Genomic DNA, 21909 nt, shown 5'->3' with positions numbered 1-21909 from the left:
AAACAGCATGTGTTAGTTCAGACACGGACAAGGGCTTCATCTGGTGGAGCAATGGCAAGGAGCCAGCTGTAGCTGAAGCAAAGAGATCACAGGAGAACACAGTGGAAGACAAGATCAGAGATGAGCAAGGCAGGGGCCAGATCACGGTATGCTACGCTATGGCTAAAGAGTTTGGACTTTATTCAGGGGTAAATGAGAATATAGTAAGGAATTCTCTAATCATAGGGCTGATCTAGGCTTTAGAAAGACCACTCCAGCTACATACAGTGAAAAGTGAGTGAAGAATAAATGGAGGCAGAGAGATTCGTTATGAGGTTACTGCTGTCACGAAAGAAAGATGATGAAGGCATATAATAAGGCCAAAGCAGTGAAGCTGGTAAGACATGGCTGGACTGGAGATTCGAAAGGACAGTAGGTATGATTACTGACAGGTTGAATGCAAAGTGTGAAAAAAAGAAAGGAATCCTAAATTTTGGCTTGAGCAAAACCTTGTTGTGGTCAAACCTATCACTGAAGTCCTCACTGATCATGCTGAAGACTCGGGTTTCATCTGAAAAGCGGTAGGGAGCAGTGGAGTAGGGAAAACAAAAAAAAAGAAGAAGTAGGATTCCAGATATATTTTGTTGATTTAACATGCCACGCTCAGCCAGCCCGTGCCAGACCCCGCCACACCGCCTCCAGCGTGAGCCACAGCTGAGTCCTTCTGGAGAGACGGGAAGCCAGTCATCAATCACAGATGATGATTTCCTCAGAAGTGCAATGAATCCAGGTTAAAGCTTATTCTTGGGACACCTTGGAGCAAATACATCCTTCCCTACTTTCTTACTCCTAAACCTGCTAGGAAATTGCTGGGACCAATTATCTTGGCAGCCTTGTGACCATCTGAATTCACCCACTTCATATCCCTGTCATCTTTGGTTCTGCCAATGATAAACACTCCTTTGGTCATGTATCCTTTCCCAAACTCTCAGCTTCAATCTGCTGCTACCACTTCTCCTGACTCAACTTCTCATTGTGCCCTGCAGAATCTCCTTTCCAGGATTAACAAATACCCCTACATCCTTAACCTCTTCAATGAACATTCCCTGTGTCAACCAACTTTAATTTAAATGTGGCTCTCCCCATATAATGCCACATGCAATGCAGACCTTTAAAAGGGAAGCTCCTCATTCTCCAAATCCTCACATACTTCAGCAGGAATGGAGAGATACAGCGTATCTGTGGATGCTAAGACTGAATATGATAAAGAAGCACAATTCCAATGGAATTGATAAAATGACTCAAAATTCACAACGAAGCATAAAGAATGAAAACAACCTACCTAAAGGTAAACCCTAGAGGATTAGCTCAAAAAATTAAATAGATTCATAGAAGGATATTATAAAGTCATTATAAATTCATGTTGCAGAAGAATACTTAATGCTTTCTGGGAATATCCATGTCACTAAATTTTTTAAAAAATTATTATTAAGCAGTATGCAATATATAAGACTGATTTGAATAAAGAAAAAGAAAAGAGTGGGGTATGTGTGCTCAGAAAAAAATGGTTATAAATAAAATCTACCTAAATGTTCTCACGAGGTAGTAGAATTAAGAATGACTTTTTTCCTTTTTTGAACTTTTTCTATTTTCCTTAAATTTTAACAATGAATGTATTTCTTATAACTAGGGGGAAAAAGGCCAAAATAAATTTTTAAAAATCCAGAGTCATAACACACCCACACTGCTGTTAAACAAAATTTACATGGGCTATTTTAGACTTTTCATATGCTTATTTCCTAAAAACAAAAACAAACAAACAAAAAAACAAAAAACCACCCCCAAGTCCTTTAGTTGACCGCCCAGAACTTCAGAGTGGCTAACAAAATACAAAAAGCCCTCAAGAGTTCCTCTAAGCCTATCATTCACTTAGCACAATAATTCAACGAAGAGTTTGATGAGTCTCTCCAATTAATTATTCTCTTTAAAAATACCTAAGTGCACTATCCAAAGCAAATGGCCCTTGCTGGGGTCCCTTAACTATAAAACTAAAGGTATGTGGTTGTTTTATATAGCTTTATAAAAATCCATGCATTCTGTATGCAGAAGGGGTTATTAGTCATTTACATATTTCAAAATACTCTGTAAAAAGAGATTTCACTTTGTTAATTTCCTTTAAGAAATACACATATACACTTGTGCACAGTTTTGGCTAATGCACAAAAGTAGTAACATAAAAGATATTACAAAGTCTTCTTCAGCAACTAAATTCCCAAAGCAGAAAAATATTAAGATCAGAAAGTTGACTCTCAAGGTAAGTACTAGTGCTACAACTGCATCTGGCATAAAAATAAAGAACACTTCACCCAAAATAATCTCTAATAACTCTAAATTAAGGCATTCCTTTCAAAAGACTTTTTTTAATCAATGCTTTATCGTTTTAATTTAGCTTTGGAAATATTTCCTCTATAATTCCATTCGAAAAACTGCTTAGAAGAGAACCTGCATGGCAGAGAAACCTTTTAGCATGTATTTCCCTTAAGCGTTAATTCACTATATTATATAACATGAATGTGTAAATATCACTAGCTTATATTTTCCACAAAACTAACTAATATTACTAGAATGTTCTTCTTTTAAATATCTGAAAAGTTGTATGTCATTTCCAAAAGAGTAAATATTCGTGAAAAACACAATTAATGAATTCAGTATTATGACTAAGAAGAGTTAAGATCTTCCCTCTAAGCAAAGTACAGTGCAAGATGCTTTTCAAATCAAGTTTAACAGATACGGTATCTGTCTTCCAGTAATCTAGTCTCCATGACTTATTATGCCAAAGCTCTTTTGCAAACTAACAGCAGCCGATATAATCGCCCCAGAAATCGCTTCAAATTAGGAGACAGCTTCTTGCTGTTAATAATTTATATTTAAACTTTGTCTTTCGAAAAACTGAAAGTGGATCTAAAAACAGTGTCGCATGAAATGAATCGAACAAATGGACAAGGAAGGCTCTGAGGGTTGAAGAGAAGGAAAGGTCAGAGGGAGGACACTCAAATATAGAGACAGTCTTGGTCAGCATTTCTAATGCACCTCTGTTACTAGGAACAAACGCTATCGCTCCTTTGCTAGAGACTACTCCAAGGCTGCTCCTATTGCCCACTGCTTTGTTAAAAGAGGAGATGGAAGGGCTACAGAACCTAAGGAGCCCTGAGGCTACCTATTTTAATTTCATTATTTAAAAGTGTATAATTATATTTAAATTTCTTCTTATCTACACTGGTTTAAAATAGTTTTGTTCCTCTAGTGGATGTTATCATGATTCAGCAACCAAATCACTTAACCAATTCACTTAACCAAATCACTTAATCAATTAATTGAGAAAAGTCTTATTACTTTACTTGAGCAGAGATTATCTTAATTTTAACATGGTGGGACGTTGTCTTTCTATGAGAGTAATTAAGCAAAATTCCACATATTATCAAAGCTTTCTATATATAAACATTTTCCATTCACCTCAGAATCTTTGAAAAAAAGTGCACAGCATGTACTCTAAACTTAAAAGTGAACGTAAGATTTATTTTCTTCAAACACAGGCAAATTTAAAAGGAAGGTAAAAGTCATTTACTTTCACACAACCTAAAACAATACTGTTAGCACTGCAATGACAAAGAGACCCTAAATTACAAAGGTCAGTTAAATAAAAGAAGGCAAAGGCAGCAGAACTCAGATGCTAAGAATAAAAACAAAAATAGATCCAATGCAGCATTTTGAGAATGAAGATCAATGAAAACAGTTGCTCAATATCATATCACTTATAGCAGCATTTTCTATATTGTTATGAGACAGCCTTTCTATTCTAGCATTTCCTCTTTTGCTGGTTCTTGACATTTGCCTTAATAAAAACCAATACTTAAGCCCCAAATTTTCGTGATCTGAAATGAAAAGATAAACACATTGCCTCATCTACAAAGTACTTAGCTATCCTGGGCAAAGTGAGAAGACAGGGTAAAAATACAAACAGAAGGGCAAGGGAGGGGCAGCATCATATTTTATTTAACTATTGCCCTGAGTAATAAGGCAGCAGGTTGTCTTTCCAATCAAAACTACTTTTATAAAAGTAATACAAATGCCCTTGCTTGCTCAATGGTGAAGGTCTTCAAGAGAAATCAACTGAGAAGATGAGGTACAGGAAAATCACGATCTAAACCATAAAAAAGGACTAAAATGTGAGTGAATAATGTATGTTACCATTTAATGTTGTAATTCTCAGAAATTCTATGAATAAACAGTCTTATTGCTTATGCTTATGATAGCATAGAAATTAATGAGACAGTTAATATAGCAAATCAATAATAAAGTAGAGATAATGGCATATATATTTGTTGAGCTTCACCAGCAGGAACATAAAATGCAGCGCATAACAATTTTATAAAATCAAGCTAGTAGTTCCCTAGATAAAATAATTTGGTAGCTCTCTGTTTTCTTACCTGTAAGGACAGCTTTTGCTGAAGAATCTGCCAGGTCCAGGGCTGATTTCCCATCAGTGTTCCGAATGTTTGGATCAGCTCCGTGCTGCAGCAGCACTGTGCAGGGAAAGCAGAAACAATATCTTACCTCAGGGATACAAAGATTATTTACTGGTAAGTGTCGCCTCGGCATGGTGTAGGCAGAAACATACATTGCACAATTTTTTCTCTTTCAAGAAAAAAAAAGCAAGCAAGCAACAGAAAGGTGGAAAAAAAGCACTGCAGCAAAGGATCCTCTCTAGAGTAAAGCAAAGTTGGCAACTTGTGGTACAGTATTATCACATGACTTAACATCATAAACATGAAACTAGAAAAATCTTGCACTAGACGGTTTAGGTTTGCCTCCTTCAGGCAGCAGAATGGGAAGCTGTGTGCTCACTGCCTTGCACGGCGAAATCCGCTACCCGTGAACCTCCCTATCTTTACTACCACTGTGGCTGCTTGTTGCTGGGGCTTTACTGCTCAATTTCCTAACGCTTCCTCTCCTCAGAATAGTTGTAATACTGTGCAAGCCTTTTAGTGGCTCACTGCTTACATAGGAAACTCACCATAACATACTGGCTTGCTTCCAAGAAGTTTAGCAGACATGGTAATGCATGCAACTCTGGTCCCCTGCAGTCAAGCTGCAAAAAAGAGCTGCCTTTCCCAATAATTCTTTCCATGAAAAATGTTTAGGAACAGAAACTCAAGCACTATAATATATGCTAAGGAATGAATGCTGCACATGCTATATTCGGTGGAAAGTGGCTACAGAGAATTCTTAGACATGGAGGCTCCCCAAAGACAGAAGCACTGTTTTAAGTAAAATCCAGATGTAGTAATTTATTAACCCAAAACATTTCTCAACCACATCTGGTATGTGGGTGTATGGGGGTGGAGGGGGTGTTGCTGTCATGCTACCCAACCAATGGTTAAGCTAATAAATACATTAAAAACTCGTCCAAATAAGCAATTCCAAGTTACTCTAACAGTTCAAATAGTTACGATTTTGTGTACTCCCTAGGAGAACAGTAGCTGTTACTACTTACCATTATCCTACAACATAAATTTAAAACAAAGCAGAGATATTAAATTCAAATAAGTGGTTAAAGACATGTTATATAATGTCTAAAAACATCTGAGCCACTACTGTTGATGAGTCTCAAATTTTTATTCATTGACAGTTCCAAGCTAAAGCACCTATATTCCTTTGGAATATTTGGAAGACAATCCTGATATATTACTAAGTCATAAGTCCTACTGTTTATAAAGCTCCTCCCCTTCCTTTAATCCATAAGCTATCTAGTCAATAGCTTTATTATAATGTACAAAGGAACACCCTTATCTAGAATTAAGACGCAGCTGCTGGAATAGTATACATCAGCACCTCTTGCATTAAATCCTGGCTACTTTCAGATTTGGGACAGTAAAAACTAGCCGTGGCTAAGAGATTTTGCCAAGCCTTTCTATATTATTTCACCCTTGGATGCAAGTAATCATAATTATTTTCCAGATGTTTGCAAACTGACTCAAGAGTAAGTAGAATAAAATAACAAGTATTGCAATATCAAACTTTCATCATCATGAATAAGCTTTCATGGCAACAGTTTTGTGGTTTGTTTGTTTTTTTTTAATTCCAAGAAGAAATCCCAACATGAAGGTTTGGTTTGTAAAGGGTCTTTATCATGAAGCAGACTCACATATCAAATGTAAAGCTGACAGCTATCGCTTTATCTTTACTTAGTTGCTGACTGATGACATGCAAAGGGCAGGAAAACAAAGAAGTAACAGCTACCATGAAATGCAGAGATTTTTACTGCATACCTGGAGAACTTCAGAACCGGCTTTAAACAAGTAAAGCAATATGTTAATTTAACAAGACCTGACAATAATATGATGGGAGCTTTTATTTTACAGCTTAAGAGGTAGAGGCAAAAAACTGAAAGCCTTATTGTTCCTCCAAAAGTCATCTAAAACCTCAGTCTCTTTTGTTGTAGCTAGTATTTTACGTATTATCTCTCTGCAACTTTACAATAGAAATCTGCCATCACAGTTCAGCTGCAGGTTTGCTTTATTTTGGGTGACTTCTAAAGGGTAATCTTTTTACTAGAAATATCTGTTTTCTAAAGATTTTGAGTTCCATGTATTTCTTCCATCAGACCTGAATGCACAGAAACATCAGTGCTGAGTAATGCAGCACCAGAGAAAAAGAAGTTGAATTTTCTGAACCAGATGCTGATAACAAAATCCACATTAGAAAATATTCAACCATTTTTAAGTAATTGGATAGCAGTTAATTAAAAAAGCAAAGCTCCGTAGAGTTAAGAGTTGGGGGCGGGGGCAATAAAGGCATCTTTAACTAGAAGAAAGCTAACCTTCCCTGACTTGTATAAAAGGGCAGTACTGGGAAGATTACATGAGAACACAGTGGCATGCAAAAGCACTAAGCACGGAGCCTGATACTACACAGCATCTAATGATAATATTTAAAGCGCATTTATAAATGTAGACCTTGTTTATACTCTCAACTCTACCACTACTAATTCAATGCTCTGTCCTAGAGCCAACTCTTTAGATCTTTACAGATAGTAAATATATAAGACTCTGTAGACCATATGGTCTCTGTCTGAACTACTCATCCTGGCCCCAACCTCATCCTCACAGGGGAAAAGTAGCCACAGACAATATTTAAAAGAATGTGTGTGGCTGTGTTCCAATAAAATTTTCTTTATGGACAGTGAAGTATGAATTTTGTATAATTTTCATGTGTCACAAAATACTAGTACTGTGATTTTTAAAAAGCCATTTACAAATGTAAAAACAGTTCTTAGCTTACAGGACATACAAAAAGCAAGTGGTGAGCTGTATTTGGCCCAGAGGTCATAGTTTGCCAAATGAACCTTGGGCAGTGATATACAAAGTATGGTTTATGGACGATTCTAGTCCCAGAACTCTTTGCAATCCATCTACATTGAAATAAGCACAGAAATTAAGAGGAAGCATTTAGAATTGTGTATGTTATTTTAAAATTACTTTTTCTAGCATTTCATTTTTATTATATTTTACAAAATTATTGGCCTGCCATGTACTGGAGAGGAAGAAAACCAGTCCTCTACCACATACAGTTTGAGAAGCAATGAGCCAGGGCACAAGTAAAATTCTCTGGGCCAGAGTTCCAGGTCTATAAAGTGAAGGAGCTGGACTAGGCAGATGATTTCTAGATATCTGAGGTAGTTTACAGCCAAAGACCTAAAGCATTATAAACTGAAATCTAATTTAAAAAAAAAGTTACTTCAAGTAGAACATTTTCCTGCCCCACCCTCTAAATCAAAATTTAAAAAATTAGTTTTCATTTACCCCAACATTTTAACAAAACTCAAAGTTGAGCCCATAATCAATGGAAGTTGTGGGGTACATACTAAAACGTCCCAAGCAATTGCTTCTCCCAAGCAATTCCTCCAATCGAATAGCTGTTTCACACTATTCTCCACAGGGATCTGTTTCCCTATTTCTAACACCAGAAGAACAGCACATACATCAGGCAAAGGTAACAACAATGGCTTTCAAGAATGTCAGTCTACACCTGAACTGGTGACATGTAGAACTCTCAATTCTGGCTGCTTCAAATTTTGCTTTCAAAGTTCTGAGCTACCAAATAGTAATAAAATGTGACCTCTAATACATAATGCAATTAGAAATCCATCTTGTAACATCAATATACGCTGACAACACACTAGTATGAAACAGTTTCTCCTTCAAAAGTAGCACAAATGTCTGAAGCAAAGTTACCAAAATATACAAACAATATACAAAGTAAGGCTTGAAAAAAGAACAAGGAAACTAAAATCTGAGAAACATTCAGTACATAAATTCAAGACTACTGTGGCCACTCAAAATCCCCTAGTACTATCTTTAACCAATTAGGTCATCATCAAATCTGGAATCCCAAATGACTTGACTGTATCCAATTGTTCGCCTGATATATCTCAAATCCATTTATCTCCTTTTGAGTTTAGGAGGATGGAGAAAATATAGCAGCTGGCGTAACAACAGATAGTTAAAACTAAGGTAAGATTACAATATTCAAAATGTCATTCTCAAAAGAGCTTATGGCAAGAAGGACATGTGATTTTCCTATTTCTGGTGTGAGTGGTCAGCTACAATGAGCCAGATTCATGCCTTTACCCTGTGACCAGCAAACACAGTAGAGACTAAAATTGTTTCATTCCTCAAAACCATTAAATTTAAGCACTCATATCATTTTAATTCTTCCAAATAAAAAGAAAATATTTCTACATGTATGCAAAGCCTATCAAATTCCTAGAAAAATAAAAAGTGCTACTATGATAAATTATATTTATTTTTTGATAAATTATATTTAATTACAGGTATTATTAAGTTATTTAAGAAGATAAAAGAAATAGAAACAATATGAATTTTCCAAGCTAAAAAATTAGCAAGACTTTTAGGTAAATTATCAAAAAGTGTCTAGTATGATTTTCACTATAAAAGGTAGAAACCTTCTATTAAAATATTGTAAATGCTTTGTTATATGAACCTTAGAATTACATTAAGGTCTAAAACTGTTCCTCACAATGAACACTCAACTTTTAAAGAAGTTGTGTTTATGTTAAAATGTGTTTCGTAGTCATCTTACTCTTTAAGAGGACAGAGATATTCCTTTGACTGAGCTTCCATAATTGAATCACACAAAGGACTAAATGCATTAGAATTTTTAGCAAATAAAACCTAATTTTAGAGCAAAATATCAAGGGACCAAATTTTAACTAGCTACAATCTTCGATGTATAGGGCTCTCACCAACACACGTGGCTTTTAAAAGACATTTTTTTCTAAGTGATATAACATGACATATTCTGTGGTTGAGACATATTCAGATTGCCTCTCCCACAGAAACATGTACAATATTATAATTGTATAACACTAGTATTATACCACTATAATGCTATACATATCTATATACTATACATATTATTTGAAAAGCCATTTATTTTTTCATTCAGGATACTCTTTACTTGCTGTGGCATAAAAGTAAACTATTATACTTTATTTTAAAAAATCATCGAGTTGATTTATCACTAACAGTAAACATGAAAATTCAAGTAACATGAATATATATATGTGTGTGTATATATATATATATATATATACACATATATATATATGGCATGATTCTATATAGTAGCATGGTTTACTGAATTTGGATTAGAACTTAACATGACACAATTTCCTGTTTTCAGTATTGGCTGACCAATCCTTAGGCTGTAAATAATGAACAGAACTAGATTTAAAACAAAAATATACCTTCTTAAAATCATCTAAGAGCTAATGAGATAAAGAATTATTAGCCCAAAACTAAGGAGCAAAAGCTGCCTTTGTTCTGAAAGCAATTACTAATACAGAAAAATATAAGCTGTCCTTTCACCATCTCATAGGGCACAGGGAAGAGCAATCATCGCTGGGCCCCCCAAAGCCACGATCCTAACAAAGACTGTCCCCACACAAAAAGGGTTATATCCCCAGGATGAGGATATAGCAATGTGAACTTTTTGTGTCTAATTAGATGCCTACTTACTGTTTTTTTCCATGTACCTCACTGGAAAAAAATAAGACTGCATTTCTTTTTTTAAAAAAGCTCAAAAAAAATCAAATTCTCTATAAGTCTGCTTCACTTAACTAATGACAAAACATCCTAGTTAACCAGTTAAGAACACAGCTGTGGTTAAGAGACGGTCCTCTCAGAACTAGAAGGCAGGGGTTAGAATCCTGGTTCCGCCACCACCCAGTTCTGGGGCCCTAGGATACTATTTCACCTCTCTGCTCTTCTGTTTTCTCATCTGTAAAAAAAAAAAAAAAAGAGAGAGAGAGAGAGAGAGATAATAACGGTACCCAGCACATGGGGCAATTAGGAGGACAAAAAGATAACAAAAAGAATAAATATCTGAGGAGTCCTTAGAACAGTGCCCAGCATATAGTAGGCATGTGCATAAGGCAAAGGAGATTAGGAGGTACAAACTTCCAGTGATAAAATCAGTAAGTTGCGGGGATGTAAAGTACAGTGTGGGGTAGATTCTTGATAATATCATAATAACTTTGGTGACAGTAACTAGACATACCATGGGGATCACTATAATGTACACCTGAGACATTAGAAAATATTTACTCACTCAGAAAATTAATCCAAGTAAATAAAAATTTGCTGAATTCACATAGAAGAGAAGTTCTTTATGATCAAATTTTGGCATGAATTTTATAATAATAGTAATAAAAGAATCCTCCACTTAGATTTTGTTCCCATTGTCAAGTCTACCTGTAAATATAGACAATCAAGAATTTTTTGAAAGGCCCATTGCATCTAGAGTAACTTAGAAACAGATTATTCTGTACGTATATATAGTAGATTTTTAGAGCTAGATCAATGACATAACTCTTGGCAATAGAGTTAAACCAGGCCACAACACATCTGTGAAATCAGCATTATCTGCCCTCACAAGTCACAATTTAAATTAAAAGATAAAGCGGGCCCTGGAATAAATATAAGAATGATTACAACAAAGAATATCTCTTTCTACCTGGAAACCCCAGAGAGTCAAGTCTAAAAGAAAGTACTGTCCAGGAGTCAGACAAACCTGGGTTTTAGAATACTGCTCTGTCCTTTGCGACTGTCTGACCTTATGCAAGTTACTTCACCTCTGTCAATCTCAATTTCCTCTTTCATACAACACTACCTTCCTCAGAGAACTGCTGTTATAATTAAGTGAGACAATACATATAAACTTAGCTTGGCATATAATAGGGATTCAATAAACACCCTGTCCCTTCAATCTGGATCTTTTCATCTTCATTTTTAAAAAAAACAAAAAACAAAAAACAGAATCACATACACAGAAAGTGCTTAAAATATATCTGTTGGATCGAAATAAAGGCAAAATGGTAACAGCCCTAGGAACAATGAATTCATTTGTGCCAAGTCAATAACTGTTTTATGCTTCCTTTTATTTAGGGGGAGATAACTTTTTCAAAAACTTGACTAGACTCAGCTAAATGAAACACTACGCAGATTACTTTAGTCTGACGACGCAAGTTTATAACAGGATCCCAGAATTTTTACAGTTCAAAGCGACGATGACCACATGCAAAAGGTGCTTCCCAATCTCTCTCTGGGAAAGAGGGGCAGCAGACCCCACCTACACCCTTCTGAAACCTTCCCTAAATTGCCACCCCCATCTCCCCTCTTTCAAGGCCTCAAGGACTTAGTATTCTAGGCAAACTCCCCATTAGTCTAAAACGTTGAGACCAATTAAAATTAGTTTTAGTACCACTAGATACAAAGTTTAAAGTTGTACATTTAAAAACATTTTCCACAAGGAACATGGGATTGAACCCGTACCGTAACATTCTCATTCTGCTTTGGGTGATTGGGCATTAAGGAGGGCACGTGATCTGATGAGTGCCAGGCGTTACACACAACTAACGAATCACTGAACACTACATCAAAAACTAACGATGTACTATATGTTGGCTAACTGAACTTAATATAAATAAATAAATAAAAATTAAAAAAAGAAATTATATCACTACTATTATTTTCCTCTACCTCTGAGAACGGATTCAACAGACTGAACTTCAATGTACTGTTGTACTTTCAATCTGACGAAGAATATAACTCTTTAAGTTTTCATTCTTTGGGAAATATGCCAAATAATTTTTTTAAACCGACTTTTGTTTTTCTATTGGATTTCACAAATTATCGTATTAGCAATATTCTTTCCTTTCTTCTTCTTTGTTTTTTGCTCTACTTTTCATTCCCATGGCTTATTTTATAACTGGAAGTATGTTCCTCTTAATTCCCTTCACCTGTTTTGCCCACACACATCCCAAACAATATTACAGTATTTTTAATAACAGTATTCAATCACATTTTTACACCCTACCTTAGCTCGTTTCCCCTGGGTTGAAGAACAACTGATTTCATGTCTTATTAAATCATAATTCAAGTTTAAAAAATTATACAGGCTATGAAACAAAGGACATAAACTAATTCACATTGGTGATAGCAAAGAACAGCATATGGTAACTGCCACCCAGTCCATGATTAGGCTTTTACTGACTGTCAGAATACAAAACGCACCTATGAGAACACCTTACTGTTGCCACCCAAGAGAAAAGAGAATGGACGGGAAACAAGCATTTACTGAGGATCTACCCGCTTTATTTTTTCGCTTAACTTCCATTAACGACCCAATGCAATGTGTAGGATACTCGTTTTATAAATGAGAGACTGAGGCTCATAGCAACGAGATTATTTGTGCAAGATGACAGTTTTTAAGCGGTAAAGCAGAATTCATACCTAATACTAAAGCCAGGCATTTAATTTCTACCTTATCATTCTACACAAGTACAAGGCCAGATCGCCCCCGAACTGTAATTCTAGCTTTCTTCTTCTCAGGTGAATTCTGAAAGGCACATCTACACATTTGTCCTAAATACCTTATCTACTCCTCCCATGACCAATGACCTCTTTCTCATCCCATCAAACAATCCCCCTGTGGGAAAGCATGAAACCAAGACTCAGAAATACACCCATGACAGCTTGGGTTCCATTTGAGGAGACCCACTACAATACTTCCGGCTCTTGCTCCCTCAATCCTCATGCTCAAGCATGTTCTTTCTAAAGATCAACACTGAAAACTGTGCCCCAAAATAGGCACAGTAAATAAAAGGCAAAATAAAATATATGCCCTCTATCTCTAACCATGATTACTTGTACCACACAGCTAATTTAGAAATTTTCAGGCTTGACACAAAATAAACGTATATTTGGATACCCTGTGGGATTTTTTTTCTTTTTTTTTAAAGGTTTTATTTACCCATTCAGCGAGAGAGAGAGCACCCATGCACAAGTGGGGCGGGGAGGGCAGAGGGAGAGGGAGAAAGAGAATCTCAAGCAGACTCTGCACTGAGTGTGAGCCCAACATGGAGCTGGATCTCACGACCCTGAGATCATGACCTGAGCTGAAATCAAGAGTCCGACACTTAACCAACTAAGCCACCCAGGCACCCCATCCTGTGGGATTTCTTAATGGCTTATTTGTAACTGTCATATCTAAGGGAAAAATATGAAATAACTCACAGTAAGGTTTATATACTTAATCCTGGATTCCGTTTATGGATTAAAAGTCTAACACCCACTCCATTTTAAAAAGGAAATTAACAGATTCCAGTAATTTAAGAACTAAAACAAGAGTACCTAACATTTTTTAAAGCCTGGAACTGCAATTATTACACTTAACTTTCTATGTAGTTTGGTCAGCTGAGAATGAGGAGTGGAAAGGACTCTGTCGTTCTTTCCCATCTGGACCTGCTTCTGCGATCTCTGTTACCGCAGAACTCTACAAAGCAAGGACACAGCTTTAACATGCATACGTTTCAGGTAACACGATAACCATGTAAAGGGAGGACTGATGACATGAGCCATTCGCCTCAAATACCCTTTTCATACAACCACAAACTTAAGCCATGCATCATCTCACCGAAATCCAGACTGCTCTGGATCACCATGGTTAATCTAAAAGTAAATGCAATGTATTTAATAGGCAGACTTGAGTCATATGCAAATCCTTCCATCACTTCAAAAAAAGCATGAGGTCTTTTTTTGTTGTTCTTGGTTTTTGACCTTTTTCCCTCTAATCTAAACATCTTTGATATTTTTTTAAGATTTTATTTGTCAGAGAGAGAGAGAATGCACCAGAGAGCGGCAGGCAGAGGGAGAAGCAGGCTCCCTCGGCAGGGTGCCTGATGCGGGACTCGATCCCAGGACCCTGGGATCATGACCCACAAGCCAAAGGCAGACGCTTAACCAACTGAGCCACCCAGGCGTCCCTCTTTGATATATTAAGTCCTTAGGACAATGAAGGCATTCACTCTGGAATTCTTAATAAAATACAATGCACAAATATAAAACTCAATATATAAATATACATATATTTACCACCATTAACCAGAATGCCTACTAAAACAGTCTGAAATTTATCAGGTAAATGTATAAATACTCTAACTTTCTTTTTTTTTTTTTTTTAAATACTCTAACTTTCTTGAAAGCAGTTGAACCTAAGTGGGCAAGTTATCAAGATAACAGTATTCAGTGTCAGTGGGGATTTTTTCAGAAGGGAAAAATTACTATCATTCTGGGCTCTTCTCCTTTTTAAGGATACAAGTGTGGAATTTTGCCAACTTCTACTTTTTATGAAAATGCTATATTGAGACTTGTTTAAAAGATCCCAATTCAGTATTTATATGGAAAACTGATGGTAAAAATGCCTACGGGAGGTATTCTGGCAGGAAAAGGGAAAAGAGACAATCATGAAACAAAAGCAAGTGAATCGTATTCTCAAGGGCTTCACTGAATTTTCAATGATTTTTTGCAAAGAGTAAGGAATATGTGAGAAATGACTTTCCTTGGGGCGCCTGGGTGGCTCAGTTGGTTAAGCGACTGCCTTCGGCTCAGGTCATGATCCTGGAGTCCCGGGATCGAGTCCCGCATCGGGCTCCCTGCTCAGCGGGGAGTCTGCTCCTCCCTCTGACCCTCCCCCCTCTCGTGTTCTCTCTCTCATTCTCTCTCTCTCTCTCTCTCAAATAAATAAAATCTTTAAAAAAAAAAAAAAAAAAAGAAATGACTTTCCTTAACCTAGCTCATTTATGAATGACATATAAATACATAACGTTGACAGACAAAATCAAGAGCCCTAGTAGAGATCTTCAGCAGCTACAATTTCTTTGGTTCTTATTAAGAAGTTGTGGCCTTCCAGGAATTTATGCTAAAGTAATTAAGGTTTACACATATGTGTAATGAAAAGGATACTCTCAGTAGTACTGTTTATAAAAGTGAAAAATCAGAAATATTATAAATGGTCTAATACGGGTGAGTGATTTAAAAATAATGGTTATTTCCTTATAATTCTTGACAGCCATTAAAAATGAGATTAGATAAAAATATTCATTGATAATGAAATATATTCACAACACAAAGTGAAAAAGTAAGAAAATGGTATGCATGGAATGATCCCATTTTTATTATAAAAAGGACTATATACACAGGTACAGTGGGTCTAACAATATTGTTCAAAAGAAATTCCTACAGTAATGGAAATTACTATAATCTGCACACTCTGATATGATAACCAATAGTCATATATGGTTATTAAGCACTTGAAATGTGACTAGTGCAACTGAGGAACTAAATTTTTGATTTGTTAAATTTTAGCTAATTTTCACTTAATGCCTATCATATTGGGCAGAAAATAAGGTGTGACCGTTGTTATGGGTATACTTTATAACTCTTCTTTAATGAACACCTATTACTTCTAATAATACTGTTAGGACAAAACCAAGAAAGTTGTTAATTTTGAGATACTATGTTTAAAATAACAGGAAGTAAGAATGTACCCACAGCAGTCCAGCACTGATCCCACTCTTCCCAGCCCCATCCCCAATGCATGCCATTTCAAGTTCCAGGGCTTCTCACTTCATCAAAGGACAGGTAACCACGGAAGTGATCAGGCAAAACTCCATTCACAATAGAGCTAATACAAGGAAAGTAAATATCTCTTTCTAGATAGCAGATAATATAAAACAGAGTTATCTGGATTATGAGAGGGATATTACTTTAGGAGTGAGTTACAATAACAAAAACTTGGTTTAAGTTTTAGTAAATACATTATCTTAAGATTTTGTTTTTGGGTTTTTTTTTTTAATAAGGCTAGGTAAAGAATACCACTTTAAATTTGCTAAATAATATATGATCTAAAAAGAAACTAAAAGTAAAGAGGAATTTATTTGGCAAGATTGAAATTAATTTTAAAGATTGAAATTAAATTTTTATGCTTAAACTATATTCTTAAATAAATCCCACTAAGCAGAGAGAACTTTCAGTTCTCAATCAAGAAAACATTTCTATTATAACAACTTTATACCAGCTCTACGGACTGTGGGAAAGTAACAATTTTCTCCTTTCCTAACTGATAAAATGGTAGGTAATGTGAATCATCTGCCTCATGCATAAGACATAAATATTCGTGAAATTAACTTCATTAAGTACTTTGAGCTACCTCAAGGGAAAGCACTTTATTATGTATCATCCATCCACAGCAATTTTTCGTATATTTGCCACCATCACCTTTTTCTTTCTTCTCCCTCCCTACCTCAATTCCTCAGTTCCTGACGGCAGCAATTCAAAGGTTTAATCCACAAGTGGCAACAGAAACTGTTGACTGCCCGTTCTTTATAGAAAATCCACTATAACCAGAAGTCAATGCATGACTGGCATCAATATTCAACAACTTACCCTAATGAAGAATAACAACGATTAGACAAATGACAGATAATCTAAACATAATTTATACCTGACCATAAAATGTGTTTTGTATTTCTACATGAATATGGGAGTGTTGGACATACTGCAAATTCACCTAACTTTAAAATGAAAACACTTCAAAATATCACCGAATCAAGAAGTGGAAAATTACTTGCCTTCCTTATCCCCATTAATGTAAAAAAAGGCCACATAGAATAACGCCATCTTCTTATGAGCTGCTTTGTCATTCCACACACATTTCTTGAGTATATAATTAGTACCAGTGATAGGCAATAAGAATACAAGAATGAATAATAAGATTGTTAGTTCCTTACCACAGAGAACCAACAATTTATCAAGCAAGAAGAACCAAGTAAGATCTAAGTGGCATACTACAGAAGCATATGACAAGGTACTACCATATTTGGAGCATACTCAAGTTCACACCTTATCTGATTCAGTTTAAGAGACTAGCCCCCAGTCCTACAGCTGCATTAGAAAGTAAATATATTTTGATTAGAACAGTTTTAATTTAATAACTGTGTTTATGACCCTGGTGTATTTGGGGAACAGCTCCAAGATATTTTTCTCCATAATGGCATCCAGACAAGTCATCCTTAAATAATCATTTCTTTATTGTTTATCTTTATTTGAATTCAATTTCATAAAGAGTGTTTTCAGTCAGGCTAGTCTAGGTTATGTTACAGTAACAAAGTGCTCCAGAATCCCATAGGCTTAACAAAGTAAATTCATTTCTTACTCACACAAGTTGAGAAAGTGACATCAGAGGAGTTTCCTTACTCACAGGCCTAGGCTGAAGAGAGCTTTATGTTAAAATGTGATACCTACATAACCAAGGCAGAGAAAAACAAAATATGGTAAACTGTGCTTTAGTTCTTAACACTTCTGCTCAGAGATTATATATTTTACTCCCATTCACATTTTGTTGGGGGGATAAAGAAGGAAAGTAAATATATTCAGCGGACAGAGGACTGCTTACCTCTAGATGCCAATAAGAGCTGGAGGTTTAGACTACACCAGACTAAAAAGACCAGTTCTGATATTCAAACTGCTCATATTTTCTGTCTTGATATTGTAGAAATATGGAAAACTATGCAAATTCCACCAAAGCCAATAACATGAAGAAACAGCTCAAAGGACATCTATGTGTTCTCCAATCTCAAAAAAGCAGAGGGAAAGCGCAAATGAAAAAAAATGTTTAACTGTAAGAAATTATTGAGCCTTCCTTTATGGAAAGATTTCAGGCAATAAGCTATTAAAAATAACCCATTTCCTAAATTCTAAAAATATACTTCAAAATGGCAGGGGCAAAAAATTTTATCAGAAAAATAAGCATGTACATTTTAGATAATTATTTTCCAATTAAACAAGGTCCACCCGACTTTTACTCTTAAATCTTAAAACTGACCTGTGTAATATATTGTTTTCATTATGGAGTGGCTTCTTTCATTTTGATTTATAAAAATGTATCCTAAACAAATTGTTATAATGCAATTCAAGAAGAAACCCTTAAACCCAAAACTGCTTTCCTGTATTTCTGTAATGTAATTAAAATTATAATCTTATTTCACCATAAACTGTTTTTAACCTAAGAATAATTGTCTAACAGAAATCTTACCTTACTATTCCAATGCTGTTGAGACACTAAATACTGTTCTATTTTAATTGACAAATTGGGCTTTACCAAAATTAAAAACCTTTGCTTATCCAAAGACACCATTAAGAAAATGAAAGGTAAGGCACAGATTGGGAGAAAGCATTCACAATACATACATCTTAAGACCTATATCCATAACACACACACACACAAAATAATAATACAAAAAAAAAAAAGATCTGAACTGCGATCTCACAAAAGAACATACACAAATGACCAAGAAGTATATGAAAATATGCTCAACACATTCAGCCAGCAGGGATGTTGCTTTTTATAAAGTTCAACAAAACATATCACTCCACCTAGTAATTCCACTCGTAGGCATCTACCCAAGAGAACCGAAGCAGTATCTTCACACCAAGACCTTTACACACCAGCATCCACAGCAGTCCTCTTTGTAAGAGCCACAGACTGGAAACCACCCAACTGTACGTCCGTGATGGAACACTATACAACAACAAAAAGGAACTACTGATGAGCACAGCAGTATCAACTGCCAAACTTTTAGCTAAACGGACTCAGAAAGAAAAAGAAGACTCAAATAACCAGAATCACACATGAAAGGAGTACATTACTACCAAGCCTACAGAACTAAGAAGGATTATAAAGAAATATTAGGAACTGAATGGGAAAACTAGATACCCACATCCCAAAGAATGAAATTGGACCTCTTATCTCACGTCATATACAAATATTAACTCCATATGGATCAAAGACCTAAAAAAAGAACTAAAACTATAAAACAGAGAAGAAATGTTCCCTATGTTTAGAAGAAAGCATAGCGTTAAATCTTCATAACCTAGGATTTAGCAAAGAAGTCTTAGATACAACACCAAAGCACAAACAACAAAAGAAAAAAGTAGACTTTTTAATGTTCATCAAAATTAAAAACTTTTTCACTTTAAAGTACGCTATCAAGAAAGTGAAAAGACAGCACAGAAGGGGGAAAATATTTGCAAATCATTTTTCTGATATGGAACTTGTATCTAGATATGTAAAAAAACTCTTACAATTCAGTAACAGAGACAATCCAATTAAAAATGAACAAAGGACATAAACAGACATTTCTCTAAAAACCATATACAAATGGCCAAAGGGCACACAAAAAATGCTCAACATTACGAAAATAAGACCACAATGAAGTTCTAGCACAGAGCAGGCATTTTACAGAGGAGGCGCAGAAGTATGTAACACTTGAAAACAGGGTTTTAAATAAGGCAGACAAGGTTCCTGTGTTTCTATCAGGCACAGAGTAGGGAAGAGTACACAGAGATGATGAACAAATATATGATTAAACAAATATATAATTTCAGGTAACAGGTGCTATTACATAAAATGAAACATGGTTGGTAAAATGAAACATGGTTAGAGAAACCAGACAAGCAGGGCAGGGCAAGAAATTATGACAGTGTTGTCAGGCAAAAGTATAAGGAATTAACATTATGTGTGAAAACCTGGGGAAAAAGTGTTCCAGGCAAAAGGAATGAGTATACAGACTTTGATAAAGAAACAACTTTGGCTCATTTCAGAGACAATAAGGCCAGTGTAGCTGGAACATGAAGAAAGGGAGAGGACAGGCATGAAATTCATGATGTAGGTGGGAGTCTGACCTAGATCAAGTAGGGCCCTGATAAGGAATTTAAGATAGCATCTAAGTGTAATGAGAATTCTTTGTGGAGCATTTTAATCAGGCCAACGGTGTGATCTGATCAGGGCATATAACCTGTGCAGCTGCACAGGGCCCCATGCTTGGTTTAATGCTTTGCTGTCACCATCTTAAAATCCTTAATAATTGTAACATTTAACGTGTATTTTGTAAACAAAGTCCAAAATGCGACAATGGAGCATGTTGTGAGGGAAGAGATACATTGGGCGGCAGCACATGCACACACAATAAAATCAGAAGTTTAAAAAAAAAATAAGTTTATAGACAGCTGTTGAACGATATTTTAAGAATATTTGGTTTTTGGTTTTTTTCCCCCCAGAAACAGTATTAAGGTAACCTTTAAAGGCATAATGAGATGGCTCAAAGAATGTCAATCGTTATTCAATATTTGAAGGGATCCAAATTCAAAACCCAACCCGTGTTTACTTCCTCCTTTCCCTGACTCACCCCGCCCTCTGCACCTCCCCACTTAGTACCCCTCCGGGAATGGTACCCAGTTGCTATGGTGAGGCCTGAAGAGCCATATCCATACTAGGGAACTTCTCTGGTACCAAAGATGATTAAGAGTCAACGACTGACTCAAGCTGGGGCATCGGATTCTTTCTATCGCAGGTTTAAAAACCAGAGCGAACCTGAAGCCAAGACACATCAACATGAGTAGAGGATTCTAGAGTGAAGGTTCATAGACCTGTGCTGCTGAAGTCCCTAGAGCTGGCTTGGTTCTTCACATCTCAATTCTGGGTTTTCCTGAATGGTTGAGTTTCTGACTCAGCGTGTACTCTGACAATTTTACATTGTTATAACTTAACAATACCAGACCTTTTAGTCTAGCTGATCCTACCACCACCCATGATTCAGAATTCCTATCCTGCTTCCAGTTTCCTACTTCTCCAATCAAAACTACTCAACACAAAGTGGATTATGCTTCCTTTAATACAAGTCTGATGGCTTCCTTACATCCAAATCACTGGCTACAGAATTTTTTATAACATGAACAGAATTTGATAAGAGCAGGGAGGTAATTCAATGAGTTCAATCACTATTCTTAATCAGAAAGTGTTAACCATAAGATTTAATATCAAATTAATGATATTTAAACAATAAAATTAAATCATTTGGGATAAATTACAAAGATTATGGAAAACTCAACTGTTTGATTTCCAAAAATGTAACATGGAACATTTTCTCACTTGCGATAAGAGAAGTCTATTCAAGCATTCCCATCAATTTTATTACTTAAAATACCCCATCAGTTTAAATTAAACCTTCAAATCATTATTTTTTGGGACCAAGTATATCACCATCTATTTTGATGCCATAAACATTTTTTAAATCCTGTTTTATTCACCAATGTATAAATCTAAATGCCTAGCAAGTGCCTGGAACAAAATAGGCACAAATAATACCTGGTAAAGGAGTAAATGTTTGAAAACAATAAACAGGAACAGATATCTAACATGCTTGCTATATAATCCTTCATGGACAAAAAATATTTACTATGTTATCACAATAAAAATATTCAGCAGTCAAAATCTAAGTCTTCTAATTTGAATGGTTTCCTAAAAAAAATAGAGACAACACTGGAAACCATAGGGCCAAAAACCAGTCATGGCTGTTCACACCTACTGTCACCACAGGGTTCATATCCACATTAGTCAATCACTCACGCATTATTTATTACCAAATACCTACTATGATATACAAGGTTC

General features: G+C 35.7%; 1 protein-coding gene across 1 annotated transcript in view; it reads right to left on the bottom strand.

Moving 5' to 3' along the window:
* The window catches only part of TNKS (tankyrase), a 207403-nt gene that overhangs the window by 135076 nt on the left and 50418 nt on the right, over positions 1–21909 (bottom strand). Inside the window, exon 3 of the mRNA XM_025885956.2 lies at positions 4467–4562. Coding sequence (XP_025741741.1) covers positions 4467–4562 — 96 coding nt within the window. The remainder of the gene's footprint in view (positions 1–4466; positions 4563–21909) is intronic.

Source organism: Callorhinus ursinus, unplaced genomic scaffold (genome assembly GCF_003265705.2).
Source record: "Callorhinus ursinus isolate GAN/ISIS: 27379988/994484 unplaced genomic scaffold, GSC_fseal_2.0 scaffold17, whole genome shotgun sequence".
Classification (NCBI taxonomy): Eukaryota; Metazoa; Chordata; class Mammalia; order Carnivora; family Otariidae; genus Callorhinus; species Callorhinus ursinus.
The sequence above is the reverse complement of the archived record's forward strand: the minus strand, read 5'-3'. Positions and strand labels throughout refer to the sequence as shown.